The sequence below is a fragment of the Sapajus apella genome, unplaced genomic scaffold (assembly GCF_009761245.1).
Source record: "Sapajus apella isolate SASKATOON/1434 unplaced genomic scaffold, GSC_monkey_1.0 scaffold53, whole genome shotgun sequence".
NCBI classification, from domain to species: Eukaryota; Metazoa; Chordata; class Mammalia; order Primates; family Cebidae; genus Sapajus; species Sapajus apella.
Genome location: NW_022436993.1, coordinates 4209805 through 4226892, shown reverse-complemented (window position 1 = coordinate 4226892; position 17088 = coordinate 4209805). Strand labels below are relative to the sequence as shown.

General features: G+C 42.8%; 1 protein-coding gene across 23 annotated transcripts in view; it reads left to right on the top strand.

Annotated features, from left to right (window-relative positions):
- Nucleotides 1-17088, top strand: part of KIAA1217 (KIAA1217 ortholog) — a 495122-nt gene that overhangs the window by 318148 nt on the left and 159886 nt on the right. For all 23 annotated transcript variants that reach the window (XM_032244105.1, XM_032244082.1, XM_032244104.1 and 20 more), the window contains one exon: nt 13679-13877. In XM_032244105.1, the coding sequence (XP_032099996.1) occupies nt 13679-13877 (199 nt within the window). The remainder of the gene's footprint in view (nt 1-13678; nt 13878-17088) is intronic.

Here is a 17088-nt window from a genome sequence, read left to right as displayed (position 1 = left end):
GAAGCCTGCATCATTCAGACAGTCCCAAAACGCTGTCACTCTGCTTTGCCCAGTTCCAATGTATTCCATGTTGGGTCCAGATCATTTTACTTATAGACATTTTAATAATGATCACAGTGCAAATAAACACATTTCTATGGAACTTAAATGCACCAGGCACTGTTCTAAGTGCCTTACAGGCATTAACTTCTCACAGCAACCCTGTGGGGTAGGTATACTATGATCCCCATTTTACAGATGAGGTGATTGAGGCCCAGAGAAGTTAAGTAACTTGCCCAAGGTCACACAGCTAATTAATGGCTATGCTTAGGAAATGTTCACCCATCTGGCTTTTGTACAAAGGTGATCTCCTTCCCTTTGGTCTGTCATCAGTGACCATGCTTATCTCTTTATCTTCCCCTTCTTAATAATCAGTCTCCGTGATTTCTTTTTAGTGTAACAAGCTGAATCTAGAGAGTTCCTACACAAGCAAATAAACGTAAAAGTTCAAGTTTAGACACTAAAGAGAATTGTCATATCCCATATCATCCCAATTCTAATGGACATTTATCCTTAATTTTTTTCCATGAAAATGTGAGTCATTTTCACATTCCTATAATTCACGCAAAGTAGAGGCATCTTTATGATTTCATTGCACATGTATTCTGTGCTAAATAAAAATGCAGAAAGGGAGAAGGGCATAGTGAGCTCTCCCCTACGACTTCACACCCTGCCATTAACCATTCTTCCTGCTTTCAGGATATAGATTTAACATAGCCCAGTGGGATTTTCCCATCATAAGTAGTACAGAGTTTGGGATTCCCTCCCGCTCTTCTTTTTTAATACTGCTTGAAACAAATAAATCTTCAGGACTCACTCCTTTTCTTTCTTTTTTTTTTCATATCAGCAAATAATTGAATATCTGAGCATTTTCTTGAAGTGCTTTTTTTGGCATTTATAAGCAGGTTAAATTATAATGCTGTTTTTGGAGATGGAATAGGATGAAGATTAAGGTTGAAAATTGAAGATGTTTTTCTTCCCCTTTAGTAAATTAGTAACTCTCAGATCCTGTGCAGATGTCAAGTTCTGTTTTGAAATTGGATGTAACTATTTACCTGTCTCACAAGCCCAAGAAAGACATGGTGGATCCATTAGAGGGTCGTTTGTACGCCTCCCCTCTCGCAAGGGATCCCACAGGCCGTGGGACTTCCTGAGTGTGGTGGGAGCTGAGCCATCTAGAATCATTCTGCTGATTCTAGAGAGTAATACCAGCTTACTACCTAAGGATACCTAATGCTTGGCATCTTTTATGATTTACCAATTGCTGTCCCATGCAATGTTTTTCCAATTGCTCCTTACTTTGTCAAATAGGTATTCTGATTATTTTATGAAAGAGAGAACTAAGGTTCACAAAGGTTTCATATGACATTGCACCGTAAGTTCATGGCAGGATGAGAGTCTGCTTTACATAAAATAACCTGATAAAAACAGCAAGTCCTTTTATGATAAATTTTGTCTTCTGTCTGGTTCTGCAAACACTGATATTCTTTCCTATAGCAGGACTGGAGGATCAGAATCTTTGGCGCAGAAAGCTAGTTAGAACTTTCACAAGGTGTTTGTTTTTTTCATTTCAAAATCATTCCGGTGAAATTGGGCAGGTGGAGGTGGTGATTGTTTTGGGCTGTGGGGATGGGGAATATGTTTGAAATTAACAGGGAACTCTGTTCCCAGGATGTATGGGGAGTATCTAAGGACCTGTGTCCATAAGCTCAGCCTTGGTGACCCCAGGAACCCACAAGAGTCCCTGTGGTCCAGTTCCCTGTGGCCTTCTCCAGTGTGGGGTGGTGAGGATGTCATAAGACCTCCCATGGCTCAGTCCAAACCCTCACTGAGGGTGAGGGTCTTTGCTGTCAAGGAAAGCCTCTTTGGTTTGGCAGCAATGCAGTTAAGCTTTAGGGACACCATCCTGAGGCTTAGGATCGCACATCCTCTCCACAAAGCACTGAAGCCTAGGTTGCGGAGATGAGCTTAAGAATGGCTTTTGTTAAGGAGGCCTTCTAAGGTATGTACTTAGCACCATGTTGTGCTGGTTGAATTTTACTTGAAATTTCAAAGGCTACAAGCAGGTTCTTTTCCTTTTATCAGTATAATAACAGCAATCCCCACACAGACACCTTTTATCCTATAGCCTTTTAAAGTGAATTCCTGACTCTCTGAATTACAAAAGCATCTGCAGCCTTGCTCAGAACTCAACCAATGAGGACTTTGGGAGCCAAAGCCTGTCCAACTTTTTGCTTATTAATAAGGCATTACTTTTCTTGTTTCAGAGAGAAAGAAGAGAAAGAATAAGTAATTGCTTTATTCAAGGCAACTTGCAATAAAAATACATCTACTCTAAGGTAGATACACTGAAAGCCAAAAGGCAAAATCTGATAAGAAGAGGAAGCAAATTTTCAAATGTAGGCACTATGATTAGCTTGGACATTAAACTTAGTTTCAAGCTCCCTGACGTACATACATCACATAATTCTCGTTATATGACAAGGTCACACTAATCCTTCAGGAAGCAAAATTATTTTCTTTGTTTTAAATTCTAAAGGAAACATAATTCATGCCTTTATAAGAGTTATGTTAATCAGCATAGTAGGCAGGACTAACAGGTAAACAGCAATATTCGTCATCTGGCTTTTGTTTTCTTTAGAGACAGGATCTCCCTGTGTTACCCAGGCTGTAGTACAGTGCCATGATCATAGCTCACTGCAGCCTCGAACTGCCAGGTTCAAGGGATCCTCCCCTACAGTGTACGCCACTACTCCTGGCTAATTTTCATGTCTTTTTTATAGAGATGGGATCTCACTACGTTGTCCAGGCTGGTCTCAAACTCCTGGCCTCATTTATCCTCCTTCCTCAGCCTCTCAAAGTGGGAGTATAGATGTAAGCCACCACACCTAGCCAAGGCTTTTAATTTTGTATTGGCAAAATGAAAAGAGGAACATATCACTAAATAAAAATTGCATGAATGTATTTCTGAAAGGGGTGAAGGTCAGACTTGGAACTTTTGATGATCTAATTTTCTAACTTGGTAGAAGGATGCTAAATGGAGACTATGGCAGAGCCAGGCTTTATTTTCTTTAAATAGCTATTATCTCATTCTGGCTTTGGGGAGGAGTCAGAGAGCAGCCAATTCAAGGTGGTGTTTCAATAGAGTCCGTATCATGTTACAGGTAAGCCAGTAGGCAGGCACATAGCAGGTTGATGTCTAATCCTGGAGTTGAGAAGGCCACCCTACCTCTGATCTGATAAGAACTCCTGTCTCCTCTGCAAGACAACAGATTTAGTAGCTTTTCTAGGCAGAACCAAATCTTTCAAGGGAAAAAAAAAAGAATACTGTATCATCTACAAACTATGAAGAGGATGAAAGGTAGAAAATATCTGGGGGATCATAGAAAATTGCTAAAATTACAAATTTACCTGGAATCAAATTTTAAGAGCCTTTAGATTAAAGTACTGTAGTGGTATCAGAACTAAAGATGTGGAAGTCTGTCTCTTTAAAAGCTGGAGTGCAGTCTGCATGTCTGAAGCTCATTTAATGGCTTTGGTGCTTCCTTCTTAACTGTATCTTTTTGTAGATGTGGAAGTTCTTGCGATTCTGGATTCTTGCCAAATATTGCATAGTATGAAAATGAAAATGTATTTCCCTTCCCACGTTTTCCCTGTGCATTTGTGTTCTCATTTTGGGGGCCATCTCTAAGGACAAATTCTTAAACCTAGAATCCAGTCATACAGAATACACAGGAGAAGAACAATCTATGGGACTATGGAATCAATGTCATGCTTGCTACCTCAGGGACAGGATCAATTGTCCCCTAAACCTCAGCATTTTGCATTATACCCATGTAACAAACTTGCACACTAAAATAAATCTAAATCTGAAACAAAAGGTGAAATTATTAAGAAAAGAAAGTATGCTCCTCGTAATGCCACCATCAAGAGAAAACTAGTGCTGATATTTGGCTATATTGTGTTCATTTACTAAATTATACCCAAAAATTCCTTTAAAACACCTTTATTATGAATGTAGTAGCAGTCTAGAGTACACATACATTGTAATTTGTTAACCAGCTTTCCAAATTGTTTCTTGATTTATTTATTCTATTAAAGATGTAATATGTACAGATTTGCTTCCCGACCCTCAAGTACTAGAACTAAACCGCCACTTTTCTTAATTTTCCAAAATCAAACTAATCTATCCAGCAATTATTGAGAAATTCATTCTCATCATATTAAGAGGAGCATCGTCCTCTCACTTGGAGTCATAAGGAAATCATGGGGAGCTTGTGCAGTCCAATGAAACCAAGCCAAGGCCTCTGAGTCTCCTGGGACTCATAGTGAATCGCCTTCCATGCAGCCTGTTTGCAGCCAGGTTTATGGGGACCTTTGCCAAGTATCCTAAGTGTGAGCAGCTGGTTTCAGCCACTCTAAGCATGTCACACATCCATCCTCCTAGCTGGGGGTTACTTCTTGCAAATCGAATACAGGTCTTCCCAATTTCAAGAGCACCAGCACCACCACTGACAACAAAACTGCCACCCTCTTCTTGGTTCTGGGAAGTCGTCCACTCCCCTCTTCCTACCCAGTTGGAAACTTCCTCCTTTCCCCTTCTGGAGGCAAGTCCAGATTCCTTTGTCAAATACCTTTACCTTTTAACATCAGTTTAGGGAGAGAGCCTTCAGAGCGGTCTCTGCAGTATGGAGGTGCCATTACCAACCCTTCCCTGTGGGAGGACCTGAGAACTCAAAGGCTTGGCAGTTTCCCAGGAGGTGATGGCTAGGAGCAGGAGTTTCATACATTTTTTGTCTGTTTCTGACAACCACATGGACAAGATAAATTAACGATACCTCAGGAGATGAATCTGACACACATAACACACTATGGAGGGTACTTGCATAGTGTGGCGCTTCTCTAAACAATAAGGAAGCATCCTTTTCTGCACAGAAGTGTCCTTGTCATTTATTTGTTTGCAGCTGTAGGAGGGTAGGGGGCTTTGCAGGGTGACAGTGGGTTGGCAGAGGGGTCCTGCCTGGCTCACTTTGCTCCACGCAGTGGATGCCTCGGTGCAGGGATGATTGTGGCTGGCTCTAGATGAGCCACCCATGGGCAGTGGGTACTGGGCATCACTGCCCTTTCATCTTTCCAATCTGATAATGAAATAAGACACACAGAGAAGGAAAATGTGGAAACAAAAGGTGCAGTTGTGCTTTGCCCAACTGCTGAATCATCTGATTTCCAACCAGAACAAATGCCATTCTGTTTTCACAGGTGAAAATCATGAATGATGTCTGGGTACGCTTTGGATGGAAAAGGGAGAAAAGTGTTGAAATATTAGCCTTGAAGAAACAGGACATAAACTGAGTGTATCAGGGATAATTCATCAAAATAAATCCTAGAGAAAATGCTTCCCCTTTGTCCAAGTCAGGGAAGAGAAATACTTATTTTCAGAGCTCAACTTAAAGTAGGAGAGACTTGAGAATCTCAAATATGCACAGCTGGAAGTTGGCATTAAAACGGGGTTAGTGAATATCGATCTATCTGATTGTAAGGCCCAGAAGTTCCTGGTTACTAGTAAGCCTGGCACGAATCCCCAGACTGCTCATATGCAGTATCCAGGTGTCCACTAAACACTTGATTTTGTGTGTGTATATCTTGTACTGTACATTAACAGCAGGACCCTCTACTGCCTGCACCCAAGGTTTCTGTTAAAAACAAAAGCAGCTGATTTATTCTCCTCTGCCGCCGTTTCTCTGAGTCTTTAATGCCAGGCACATCCCAAAATTATAAGATCATAATAAAACTAACTACAGTTCTCTTCTCCATTTGTGTTGCAGTTCTCACATCCACCTGTCATATTTTAGAATCAGGGGTGTCTCAGTCTATTCCCCAGAGCGATCATCATTGCAAGAACGGTACTGGGGAGATATTGACTCAGATTTTGCTTTTCTGTCCAGAAGCCACAGAAGCTGTGGGAAGTTGTCAAAAAGCCATGCATAGCCAAGGCTTGCTATTATTTTTTTAAATTTTATATTCTTCTGTTTTTTTAGAGACAGAAGTCTTATTCTTTCTTTCAGACTGATGTCCACTGGTGTCATCATAGCTCACTACAGACTCAGCCTCCTGTGCTCAAGCCATCCTCCTGCCTCAGCCTCCCCAGTAGCTGGAACTAGAGGTGTGCACCACCACACCTGGCTATTTTTTTTATTTTTTGTAAAGACAGAGTCTCACTATGTTGCCCATGCTGGTCTTGAACTCCTAGGCTCAAGCAATCCACCTGTCTAGGCCTCCCAAAGTGCTGGGATTACAGTTGTGAGCCACTGCGTCTGATCCCAGGGCTCACTGTTCTAAATATACGCCTGGCTGTTGGTCACAGGACTCCCCAGAGAATGGTGGGTGGCCGCTTGAAGGAAGAGGACCTCAGCTGAGGCTGCCACCAGGGATGGGTTTATGTAAGGATGGGAGGTAAGATGGAAGCCAGGTGTACCTGATGGAGCTCCCTGTCTTCCTTCCCACCCTTAGTCCCCAACTCAGCATGGACAGGAAAGACTGGAAACTAGAAGGGGGCCAGAGAATGGGAAAAGGGTGACTGCACTGTGGCTTGTAGAAAGGACTATGTAAGGAAATTTATAAGCGTAGAGCTTCCATAGTGACACAGTATTCCAAAGGAAAATTTGTTAATTTTCCTTTGGAATACTGTGGAACAGGAATGGTAGAGAAAACCTAAAGTCCACAGATGATTTGTTCGTTAGCTTAATATTTTGTTCCTTGAATTTTTAATAAGAGTACCTAGCAATTAGAATGTTCTCTTCAACTGAAATCAGAATTTTGACTAGGTTTGAGTTGAAAGTTTCACAAGTGAAAGAAATGGGGCTAAAGTGTCTGAATGTCATGATTAAATTAACCACGTCATTTAATGAGTGCTAAGAATGAGTCATTCCAAGTACATTTACATTGGAAAACTTCATTGTATTTTCAGATTCCCTGTGGCAAATTGGGCATTAATTAGAATGAAGGAAAACTTCATCAAGGCGATGTTGATTTTTTCTTTTCACAATAGAATGTAATCCGGTGCAAAGTGAATACCTTGGCTAAGCGGACACCCCAGTGTTCCTGGCAATTAACATATTATGTAAAGCTACATTTGCAGGTTCATTCTCTGAACCTCGAATTTCAATTTAGGGTTTAAGGGGCCTGAAAATGGGAATGAAAAATACATCATCAGTGCCTCTAGCTCTAACTGCCTTTTCTCTTTGGTGTTATCTCCAAATCCAATAGCATTGCAAAGGCTACGAATAAATCTGATCCCCGTCACAAAACAGTGCACTTGGTGAACATTTCAGCAAATATTTGTTCATGATGTTAAAATGAAATCATGGCCGTTTTTTAAAAATTAATGCTGTTCAGCTATGTTGCATACACTTAAGGACATAAATGCGGAAAACCAGACCTTAGCACTATCCAGCTACGTATTTCTATGGAGCAGATGCTATAGGGTAAATAATTTGAAGGAAATCTCAGTAAACTTTTCTTTCTGGGTGACATGATCTTTTCTTCTTGTGTGATCTGTACTTAGAGTTAAAAAGTTTTGGTCCCAAAAGGGATCTGAGACACCAACTAGCTCAACCTCTGGCTTCACAGATGAGAGAGCTGTGATTCAGGGAGGTTACACGTTGACCGGTTTTGGGCAGAAACTGAACTAGAACTAGTATTCCCAGACTCCTGATTAAATAAATATTTTAGGTGGGGTGCAGTGGCTCACACCTATAATCCTAGCACTTTGGGAGGCTAAGGTGAAAGGGTCACTTAAGCTTAGGAGTTTGAGACCAGCCTGGGCAACATAGTGAGACCTCATCTACAAAAAATTTTTTAAAATTAGCTGGGCATGATGGCACACACTTGTAGTCCCAGCTACTCAGGAGGCTGAGGTGGAAGGATCGCTTGAGCCTAGGAGATCAAGACTGCAGTGAGCCGTGATCTCACCACTGCACTCCAGCCTGGGCAACAGAGACCCTGTCTAAGACTGACTGAATGAATGAATGACCAACCAAACAATCTTACCACTAGTGTCAACTCTGGAATGCGCCACATGTGATCTCAGCCCTTTTCATTTGGTAGAATTTCAGGGCAAGTTACTTAGTCTCTTTTCTCAGTGGTAGTCAGTAGTATGAGGTTACATGGAAGATTAAATAAGATTATCACATGACAGTTACCTGGTTCAGAGCAGCAGGTTATCTGCTATGTTAGGTCCTTTATTTCTTCCCTTATCCTTTCATTAGAAAGAAAATATTTCTAGAGTCAATCACAGATGCAGAATAAGAGAAAGCTTCATTGAGCTGGTTACACCAGCATGTGTCTTGGTGATAAAGAGTCCCCTTTGAAGAAGAGAAGAATATAAAGGACCAGTGGAATTCAGGTAGCTTGATTATACAGACCACCTCCTTCCTGAATGACCCCAAAGGGCTTACCATTTGGGTTTTCAGGTTTGGGGTTGCCTAATGATTTGGGGAAATCTTTACAAGGTTGTAATGGAAACAGGGAGATTGGTGTCACGGATCTCCGTGGAGTGAGGAGGGAAATCCAAAGTCTTAAGGGCCTTTGAGTCCTGCTCAAGTGGCTCAGAGAGCATTCCTACCATCTCCCTGCTTCCTCCTCAGTTAGGGGTAGCTCTCCACTCAGCAGCTTAGGATAGCAGCTTCAAACACCAAGCTGTAGGCTGTGCATGACCGAGAAAAGTTTTCACCAGAGGCAAAATGAGAACAATAACTCCAACATAAATACTTTTTCATTAGATCAAACCTGAAATTCTGTGAGTATACCATTTCCCTTTTTTTGATATTAAAGTATCTTTCTTAGAGTAAAAAAAAAATCATACCACAGAGAGTAAGATTTATTTAATGCCTCTTACTTTGCAAAATAAAATCGACATCCCTGTATTGTAACCCCTCATAAATTTGGGCGGATTTTTTTTTTAGAAATTTTAGTCTATAAAATAATGGGAACCATTATCATGGAAATAAGCTCCAGAGAGTTTAGCTTTCTCCATGGTTCTTACTAATATGAATATGAGAGCACCATAGCAGCTTAGCCAGAAGGAACCATTAGAATTGGTGTTGGTCAGTGATGGTTTGCTTGCAATGCACAGAGTTATCCAAAACTAATGCAAGAATAAAGTTGAATTAATCGAAGAAATTCATTGGAAGGGGCCCACAGTATACTGGAAACAGAAAGTGGGAAGCCCAGGAGATCCAGATGGCTGCTTTTTTATCCTTTGTGCTTTCCCATTAAATATCATGGGGGTCGCACATTTTTTTCTTCTTCTTTCTTTTTCCTTTTTTTTTTTTTTTAGGCTAAGTTTTGCTCTTGTTGCTCAGGTTGGAAGTGCAATGGCATGATCTCGGCTGACCGCAACCTCCATCTCTTGGGTTCAAGTGATTCTCCTGCCTCAGCTTCCCGAGTAGCTGGGATTACAGGCCACCATGCCCAGCTAATGTTGTATTTTTAGCAGAGATGGTGTTTCTCCACATTGGTCAGGCTGGTCTCGAACTCCCAACCTCAGGTGATCTGCCTGCCTCTGCCTCCCAAAGTGCTGGGATTACAGGCATGAGCCACTGTACTTTGAGAGGCCGAGGCAGGCAGATCACCTGAGGTGAGCCACTGCACCCAGCCCCCATCTCAGTCTTTTTAATACAGATCCGCTTTTTTTTTTTTCTCTGCATTTTTTCTGTTTCACTTTCCCTGCCTGTTTTAGTCACAGCTTCAAGTTGAAAATTAAGTTGTTTCAAGTCCTCCAGAGACGTTAACTAATAGATCCTCTGTCCCAGATCTAAATTTAGAGGGGAGAGAATTTAATTGGACCAGCTAAGATCAGGTGGCTACTTCTTGATCCAATCAGGAAAGACATTTCCAGGGGCAAGAATTTGATTGAGCCAGCTAAGATCAGGTGACTACTGCTTAGTCCAATCAGGAAAAACCAGGCTGGGAGTGGGTGGCCCTACACTTTATTGCTCAGTTCAGAGCAACCCTTGCACCTCCCTCACCTACACTCTTCCTCCTCCTCCAATGACCCTTTAAACTCAGCAGTTACTGTCCCAAACCCCTTCTTCACTCAGGGTGATGCGCCCCTTCCTTCTTCCTGTTCATCTGTTGTGTATATCTTACCTTTTGCCCCCCATATAGACCGTATATGCTTGATGAGCTCAACAACTTTTATCCCTGGTAGACTTTTACTTTTTACCCCTCGTGCCTACCACTGTGCTGAGTACAGAGATCCTCTTCCAAAATGCTATTTTGACTTTTTTTTTTTTTTTGATATATCAGATCACAGGGTATTTGGCACAAGTGTCAGCAATTTCCATTGTCTTTTCTCTGAACTAAATGATGTCTCAGCAGCAAGCTGGCATCAGAGGGGAGACTGCTGCGTGTGAGGAGATTGCTAATATGCAGCAATCGTTTGCAGTGAGAACGTGAATAACAAAAAAAGTTTACATTTGGAATTAAATAGCTGTGTACAGGAATAGGGGGACATATAGCCCTACATCTCTGATTTTTCTACTTATCTACCACCACGATGACCCTGAACAAGAAATAGAGATTTGATTTTGATTTTCTTCAAGGATTATTGCCTTCTGCAATGGAAAATGACAACTCATCAAATGTATTGTTTCTGCCGTGAGCTACAAAGATGACCAAACAACAGAGGTTGTAAATGTAGCTGTGTTGCTTAAAGTAATATTATTTCTTGGCCAGACTTGCTAAACTGAATATATCTTTTTTTTTTTTTTGAAAAAAAAAAAAAAACGAAAGAAAGAAAAGAGAGAGTCAGGGATGAGGACATCATACCTTGACAGTCTGTTGAGCACAATAAGGAGAAAGCTCCTTCGCTGAGGACCACATGAATTTGTCTAAATCTTGGTGAACTGAGCAGTGATTTAGGCATAATTTTTCTGGTCAAATACTTGTAATGTATATCAAAGCCAGATCCCCATAACAGAAGCAGACTTTGTAAAAAATAAATCTGGGAATACACCACTTTGGAGACTTGCACAGAAAAACTAACTAAAGAGACAATTTGGCTGTTCTGGTCATGATATTGGTGTGTGATCTGAGCTGAGTTTCCTGTGGAGCACCCAGTAATCTCCTTGAAGACACATCGCTTAAGAAACACAGAGTGGAAGTTACTGACCTAATCCCTGTTTTCCTCTGTGGGAAGGTCCTGAGAGGCATATAGGAAGGTGTGATTGTCTGGGTAATGCAGTGGTGCTGTTGAGGGGGGTCTTCTTTTACTTTTAGCAAGAAGCTGCTCTTCCCATCCTCAAAGGGTACTGCTAGAGTATCAGGCATACTTTGGGCATCCCTGAAAGAAATCTATAGCCCAAACCTGGAGGCAAGACTAGCTACAGAATTGTCAGAGTACCTTGTTCAAAAATCATTAAGAAGGCCAGGTGCAGTGGCTCACACTTTGTAATCCTAGCACTTTGGGAGGCCAAGGCAGGTGGATCACTTGAAGTCAGGAGCTTGAGACCAGCCTGGACAACATGGTGAAACCCCATCTCTACTAAAAATATAAAAATTAGCCGGGTGTTGTGGCAGGTGCCTGTAACCCCAGCTACTCAGGAGGCTGAGGCAGAATTGCTTGAACTCAGGAGGCAGAGGTTGCAGTGAGCCAAGAGCACATCACTACACTCCAGCCTGGGTGATAGAGGCAGACTCCATCTCAAAAAATAATAATAATAATAATAAAGAATTCAGGACAGCCACAGCAGAGCACAAAACCAAGCACAAGTCCTTTCGAATGTGGTACACTGCATGACCGCGCAGGTCATACCCCCAGGAAGCTGGCCTTACCTTGAGAGATGAGTGCCTTGGTGCTTAACTTCAGAATGCATCTGCAGCCTTAGGAAGATTTAAAGGAAATTAAGCAACGCAAACAAACCAAAAAAACTCAGCTCTTGGGTTATAGGGAATGCCTGTATCCCATGCCAGCCTTTTAGCACCTGAGACATCAGAGTAATTGATTACTCATCTGCCTGATCGATTCAGGTCTGTTTGCCTCCCAGGAAGTGCCTGGAACTGTGACATGCAAGTCAGGGTGGAGGATGCGAAGGTTGAGATAATGCATTCATTCGGCCTGATCTCCTAGTTCTACTGCTCGCTTTCTCTGCCCTTCCACACATATAATCTTCAATCTCCACACAGCCTGAGTGATCTTCTAAACCATGTATCGGATCCTGCCTCCATTACCCTCCCCTGTCCCTGTGTCTCATTATCTTAGAATCAAATTGAGAATTCCCACTATGACTCCAAGACTGCGTGCGATCTGGTCTCTGCCTGAACAGGCTTCCAGTGCATACACTTCGTTCCACCCAGAGGACTTTGCACAGGCTGTTCCCTGCACCTGGAATGTCTTTCTTTCTCTTCATACCTACCCGCTGGATTACCCCACCCCCAAACCCCCAGCTTTTCTTTTCCTTGAGATCAAAGTTTATGTACTTTGGACTCTCCTCACATATATGCCCTCTTCACCTCTGATCTAGGTTACATACTCTTATTGCACCTCTAATTTGTCTTTCATGTCCATTCCCCTTCTAGATTGTAAGCACCATGAAGGCAGGAGTTGTGTCTGTTTTGTACATCATTCTATTCCCTGCGCCTAGTGTAGTGCCTGGAAGACAGTAGGTGCTCAATAGGTGTTTGGCGAAAGATAAATTGATGACACACAGTTCGTAGTTTACACTAAATTATAAACTATCTTTTAAATTTAATAATTTATTCACACAGATGTAATCAATACATTTTGTTTAATATGTATCTTTTGTATGTATTCTTTTTCTTTACAACCTTTTGTAATTTCTTGGACTTCATTAATTTCACCAATTAGTATAGAAACTTTGACATCAGCCAACATATTTTCTGCTTTTCTGAATCTCCCGCAGTGTTCACCCTGTTCAAGGAATATTATTGACTAATAGATTTTGGGCATTGTACACATTCAATCCCTGCCATTACAGGATACGTAGCTAAGAGAGAAATTCAATGATATGTTTTGTGTAGATTTAAGTTATTATAGATACTTACTGCTGATTGGTAAGGTAAGTCATAACAAAAGTTAGACATAATCTTACTTATGGTGTTTCTGCCTCAAATAAAAATTGAATTGTGATATAAATATCTCCTTTGTAGCCAGGCCAGGTGGCTCAGGCCTGTAATCCCAGCACTTTGGGAGGCAGAGGCAGGCAGATCACCTGAGGTTAGGAGTTCAAGACCAGCCTGGCCAAGGTGGTGAAAACCCATCTATACTAAAAAAATAAAAGTTAGCTTGGTGTGGTGGCACGCAACTATAATCCAAGCTACTCGGGAGGCTGAGGCAGGAGAATCCCTTGAACCTGGGAGGCAGAGGTTGCAGTGAGCCAAATCACAACACTGTGCTCCAGCCTGGAGGACAGAGTAAGACTCTGTCTTAATTAATTAATTAAATAGGAAAACTTAAGGACAACACTGTTTTTTCGGGTAATTTTCAGAACCGATGCTTTGACCCACAGGGTCTTTTCCCCCAGCCATGTTATTTTTACAGATTAATAGAGGACATTGGACATATTTTAACACAATTAATAAGTCTATTTTCCCACTTTCTTTAAAATGTCTTTTGCAGACAAGGAGCCCAAAACTGTCTCACAGTCCTCAACCACCCAGTCTGGGTGACCCGGTCGAGCATTTATCAGAGACATCTGCTGATTCTTTGGAAGCTATGTCTGAGGGGGACGCTCCGACCCCTTTTTCCAGGGGCAGCCGGACTCGCGCCAGCCTTCCCGTGGTGAGGTCAACCAACCAGACGAAAGAACGATCTCTGGGTAAGCTTTAGAAAGCAGTTTCTGATGCCCCTTTCTTACTGAATGTGTGTCTTGTTATACTTCTGAGCCTACACCCTTGATTTCAACATGAATTTGCTCTTGATTTGCAAATACCCTAGTCCTGGGAAACTTCACTGGTTTAATATCAAGCATTTAATATCAAGGATTTGCCTGCTGGGTAATTAAGTCAAGGGCAAGCTGGCTTTGAGGCTGGGCACATTCAGAAGTGGCTGGGATTAGCAATTCAAGACAAGAGGCTGGTGGTATTTTGCCCTGTATTCCTCCTGCTATACAGCAGGAGTCCCCAGTCCCTAGGCCATGGACCCGTACCAGTCGGTGGCCTGTTAGGAACCGGACTGCACAGGAGGCGGTGAGCGGAGGGTGAGCGAGCATTACCGCCTAAGCTCTGCCTCCTGTCAGATCAGCTGTGGCATCAGCTTCTCAGAGGAGCTGAACTCTATCGTGAACTGCACGTGTGACGGATCTAGGTTGTATGCTCCTTATGAGAATCTAACTAATGCCTGATAATTTGAGGTGGAAGTTTCATCCTGAAACCATCCCCCTATCTGCCATCTGTGGAAAAATTGTCTTTCACAAAACCCATCCCTGGTGCCAAAAAAGTTGGGGACCACTGCTCTATAGGAAATAGCAAAGAACTGGCTGCAGAGTGACCCTCTTCTCACCTTGCAAACCTCCTCTCCAATCCCAGAAGCCAGGGCATTTGGCATTTCTACCCAGTGATGTGGGTTTCCACCAGCCCCGCTCCACCTGTCTGGCAGTCCAGTGGAGGAGATTAAGTGGCACCAGGACAAAAAGGGACAATGTGGCCAACACCTCCATAACTGTTCATAAGAGCCGCAAACCCGAGGCTGTTCCCACTGCCACATGAAAGGATAGAGGGGCTTGGTGTGTGGAGTGCACGGCTTTTCTGAAAGGCAGAAGGATTCTTTTTATGCTTTTTCCATGTATCATTCCCCTTTTTTTGTACTGAAATTTCACTTTCTATCTTGCTTTACTTTTTAAATTTTTTTTTTTTTGGCCCTTTAATGAAATGGACAAGTCATGAGGATTTAGAACTCTGTGTCAACTGGGCAGATATTGCTTATGCTTCACTGCCATGTTAAGGTTCTGATTTGGGTACTTGTGTTTGTAGACAGATGGGCTTGGGGCTAAGAGGGGACAGGAAAAGGGTCAACATGCAAAAGCCCTCAGAGTCTGGCACATGCAAGAGACAGCTGAACTCTGCCATGTAAAACTGAGTGAATGCCTTGTTGGAAAAAGAAAGAAGATAGCAGTGAGAGAAGGGACCCTAATTTTATTTCCTTCACTGCAGAAAATGACCCAAGCAGACTGGATTTAGACATTGACCTAGCTGTCCTCAACAAAAACCACAACTTTGTTATTATTTGTATTATCAATATTAATAGCTAACATTAAGTTTTGTGTCCTTGACCTTAGGTTAGTAATCTAGAATCCTCATTTTATAAATGAGAGAAGACCAGAGACAATGTGCTTTTTGTTGATGTGTGTGTTTGCTTGTTTGAGCTCACACACTTAATTAAATGGCAGCAGTGGGAAGTCCAGGGCTCCACTTCCCATTAACATCATCTTACAAATGAAGGCACAAGGACACGCAGGGAAGGGACACACCAAGGAGCATTGTGGGCCAAGGTAGCATCAAGATGACACAGCCTTCCACACCATCACCAGGCTGGGGCTTTCTATCTGGATTCAAGAAATTTGTGGTTTCTTTTCTTTTTGAGACAGAGCTTTGCTCTGTCACCCAGGCTGGAGTGCAGTGGCATGATCACGACTTACTACAGCCTGGACTTCCCAGGTTCAAGGGATCCTCCCACCTCAGCCTTCCAAGTAGATGGGATTACAGGCATGCACCCCAATGCTTAACTAATTTTTTATTTTTTGTAGAGTTGGGCTCTCACTATGTTGCCCAGGCTGGTCTGGAACTCCTAGACTCAAGTAATCCTCTCACCTTGACCTCACAAAATGCTGGGATTATAGGCATGAGACAGCATGCCTGGCCTGAAACTTGTGTTTCTTAATTCCACTCACACTGAGTCAGGAGCCAGACAAGGAGTGGGATTTCTCCTTTGTGCTTTGGAGGAAATGAGTGAAGCTCAGGTCTCTGTAAAGATAGCCTCTGCCCTGCAAACCAAAACAAAGATAAGAATAAATCCCTATCCACCTTTCCCCATACCTGGGAAACTTTGATTCTGTTGGATAATGGATCTTTTGTCTTGAAGGCAGGAATTTCTTTTGCAGCCAAGAACGGTTGGCAGTGCAGGTTGAAACTTGCTGGGTTCAGGAACCAAGCCTTGGGGCAGAGAGGCTGCAGGAACTGGGGCCGGCTTGCCCAAAGAATGGCTGGGGGTGGTGGTGTTTTCACACAGGGGTGGCCGTCTTCTGCAAATCGCCCCGTTTTACTCGGCGTCCTTTACTGTAGAGTGCCCGTGTGCCGTTACAGCAGGCTTGGAAATGCATCTGACCTGTTTATTCTGCCCTCCCTGTGAGGGGCTTTGGGGCCTGTAATTTTTCACTACTCCTGGATAGAAACAAAGGAACACGGTAAGAGGAGAGGAGAGAAATGAGAAGTTTCTTGCCAAAGTGAAGGGAAGCTCTGGTTCCAGAAAATGAGGCTGGCACTGGGCCAGCTGGGCTGCTGTTGCCCTTGACCGCCTCTTTGTGGCCGATTGGGGAATGTCCCTCCAGCCGCACCTGGCCCTGATGGCGTAATCCAGTTGAGCCTGGATGGGAAATAAAGAGGAAAATGTGAGTCACAGCAAGTGCAAATACAGTCTCCCTCCCAGGGGCTTTGCTCAGCGTTAGTCTTTGGGAAACTCCCGCCTGCCTGGCCTTATTTAACACACAGACGCACAGGCTCCTGGGATAAACAGTGTTCCCCAGAGAGCCCCGGCCATGTGCAGGGGTGTCTCCCAGCACCTGGGTGGCCCAGAAGCACAGCTGCAACTCCATGGGGCCTTTGAGCTGTGACCCCCTGAAAACTTGCTGTTGATGCCATCTGGAAGCCCTGGGTGTCTTTTGGGATCTGTACATTGTCACTGTATCTCAATCCACAGAGCTTTAAGTTCCCATGAAGCCCTGTTGATCTTGCCTTTATTTAAATTGTTGATGGTTTGTTCATCATGGGTTTTTTTTTTTTTATCATTTTATTTTTTAAGAGCAAGTTTTCAGG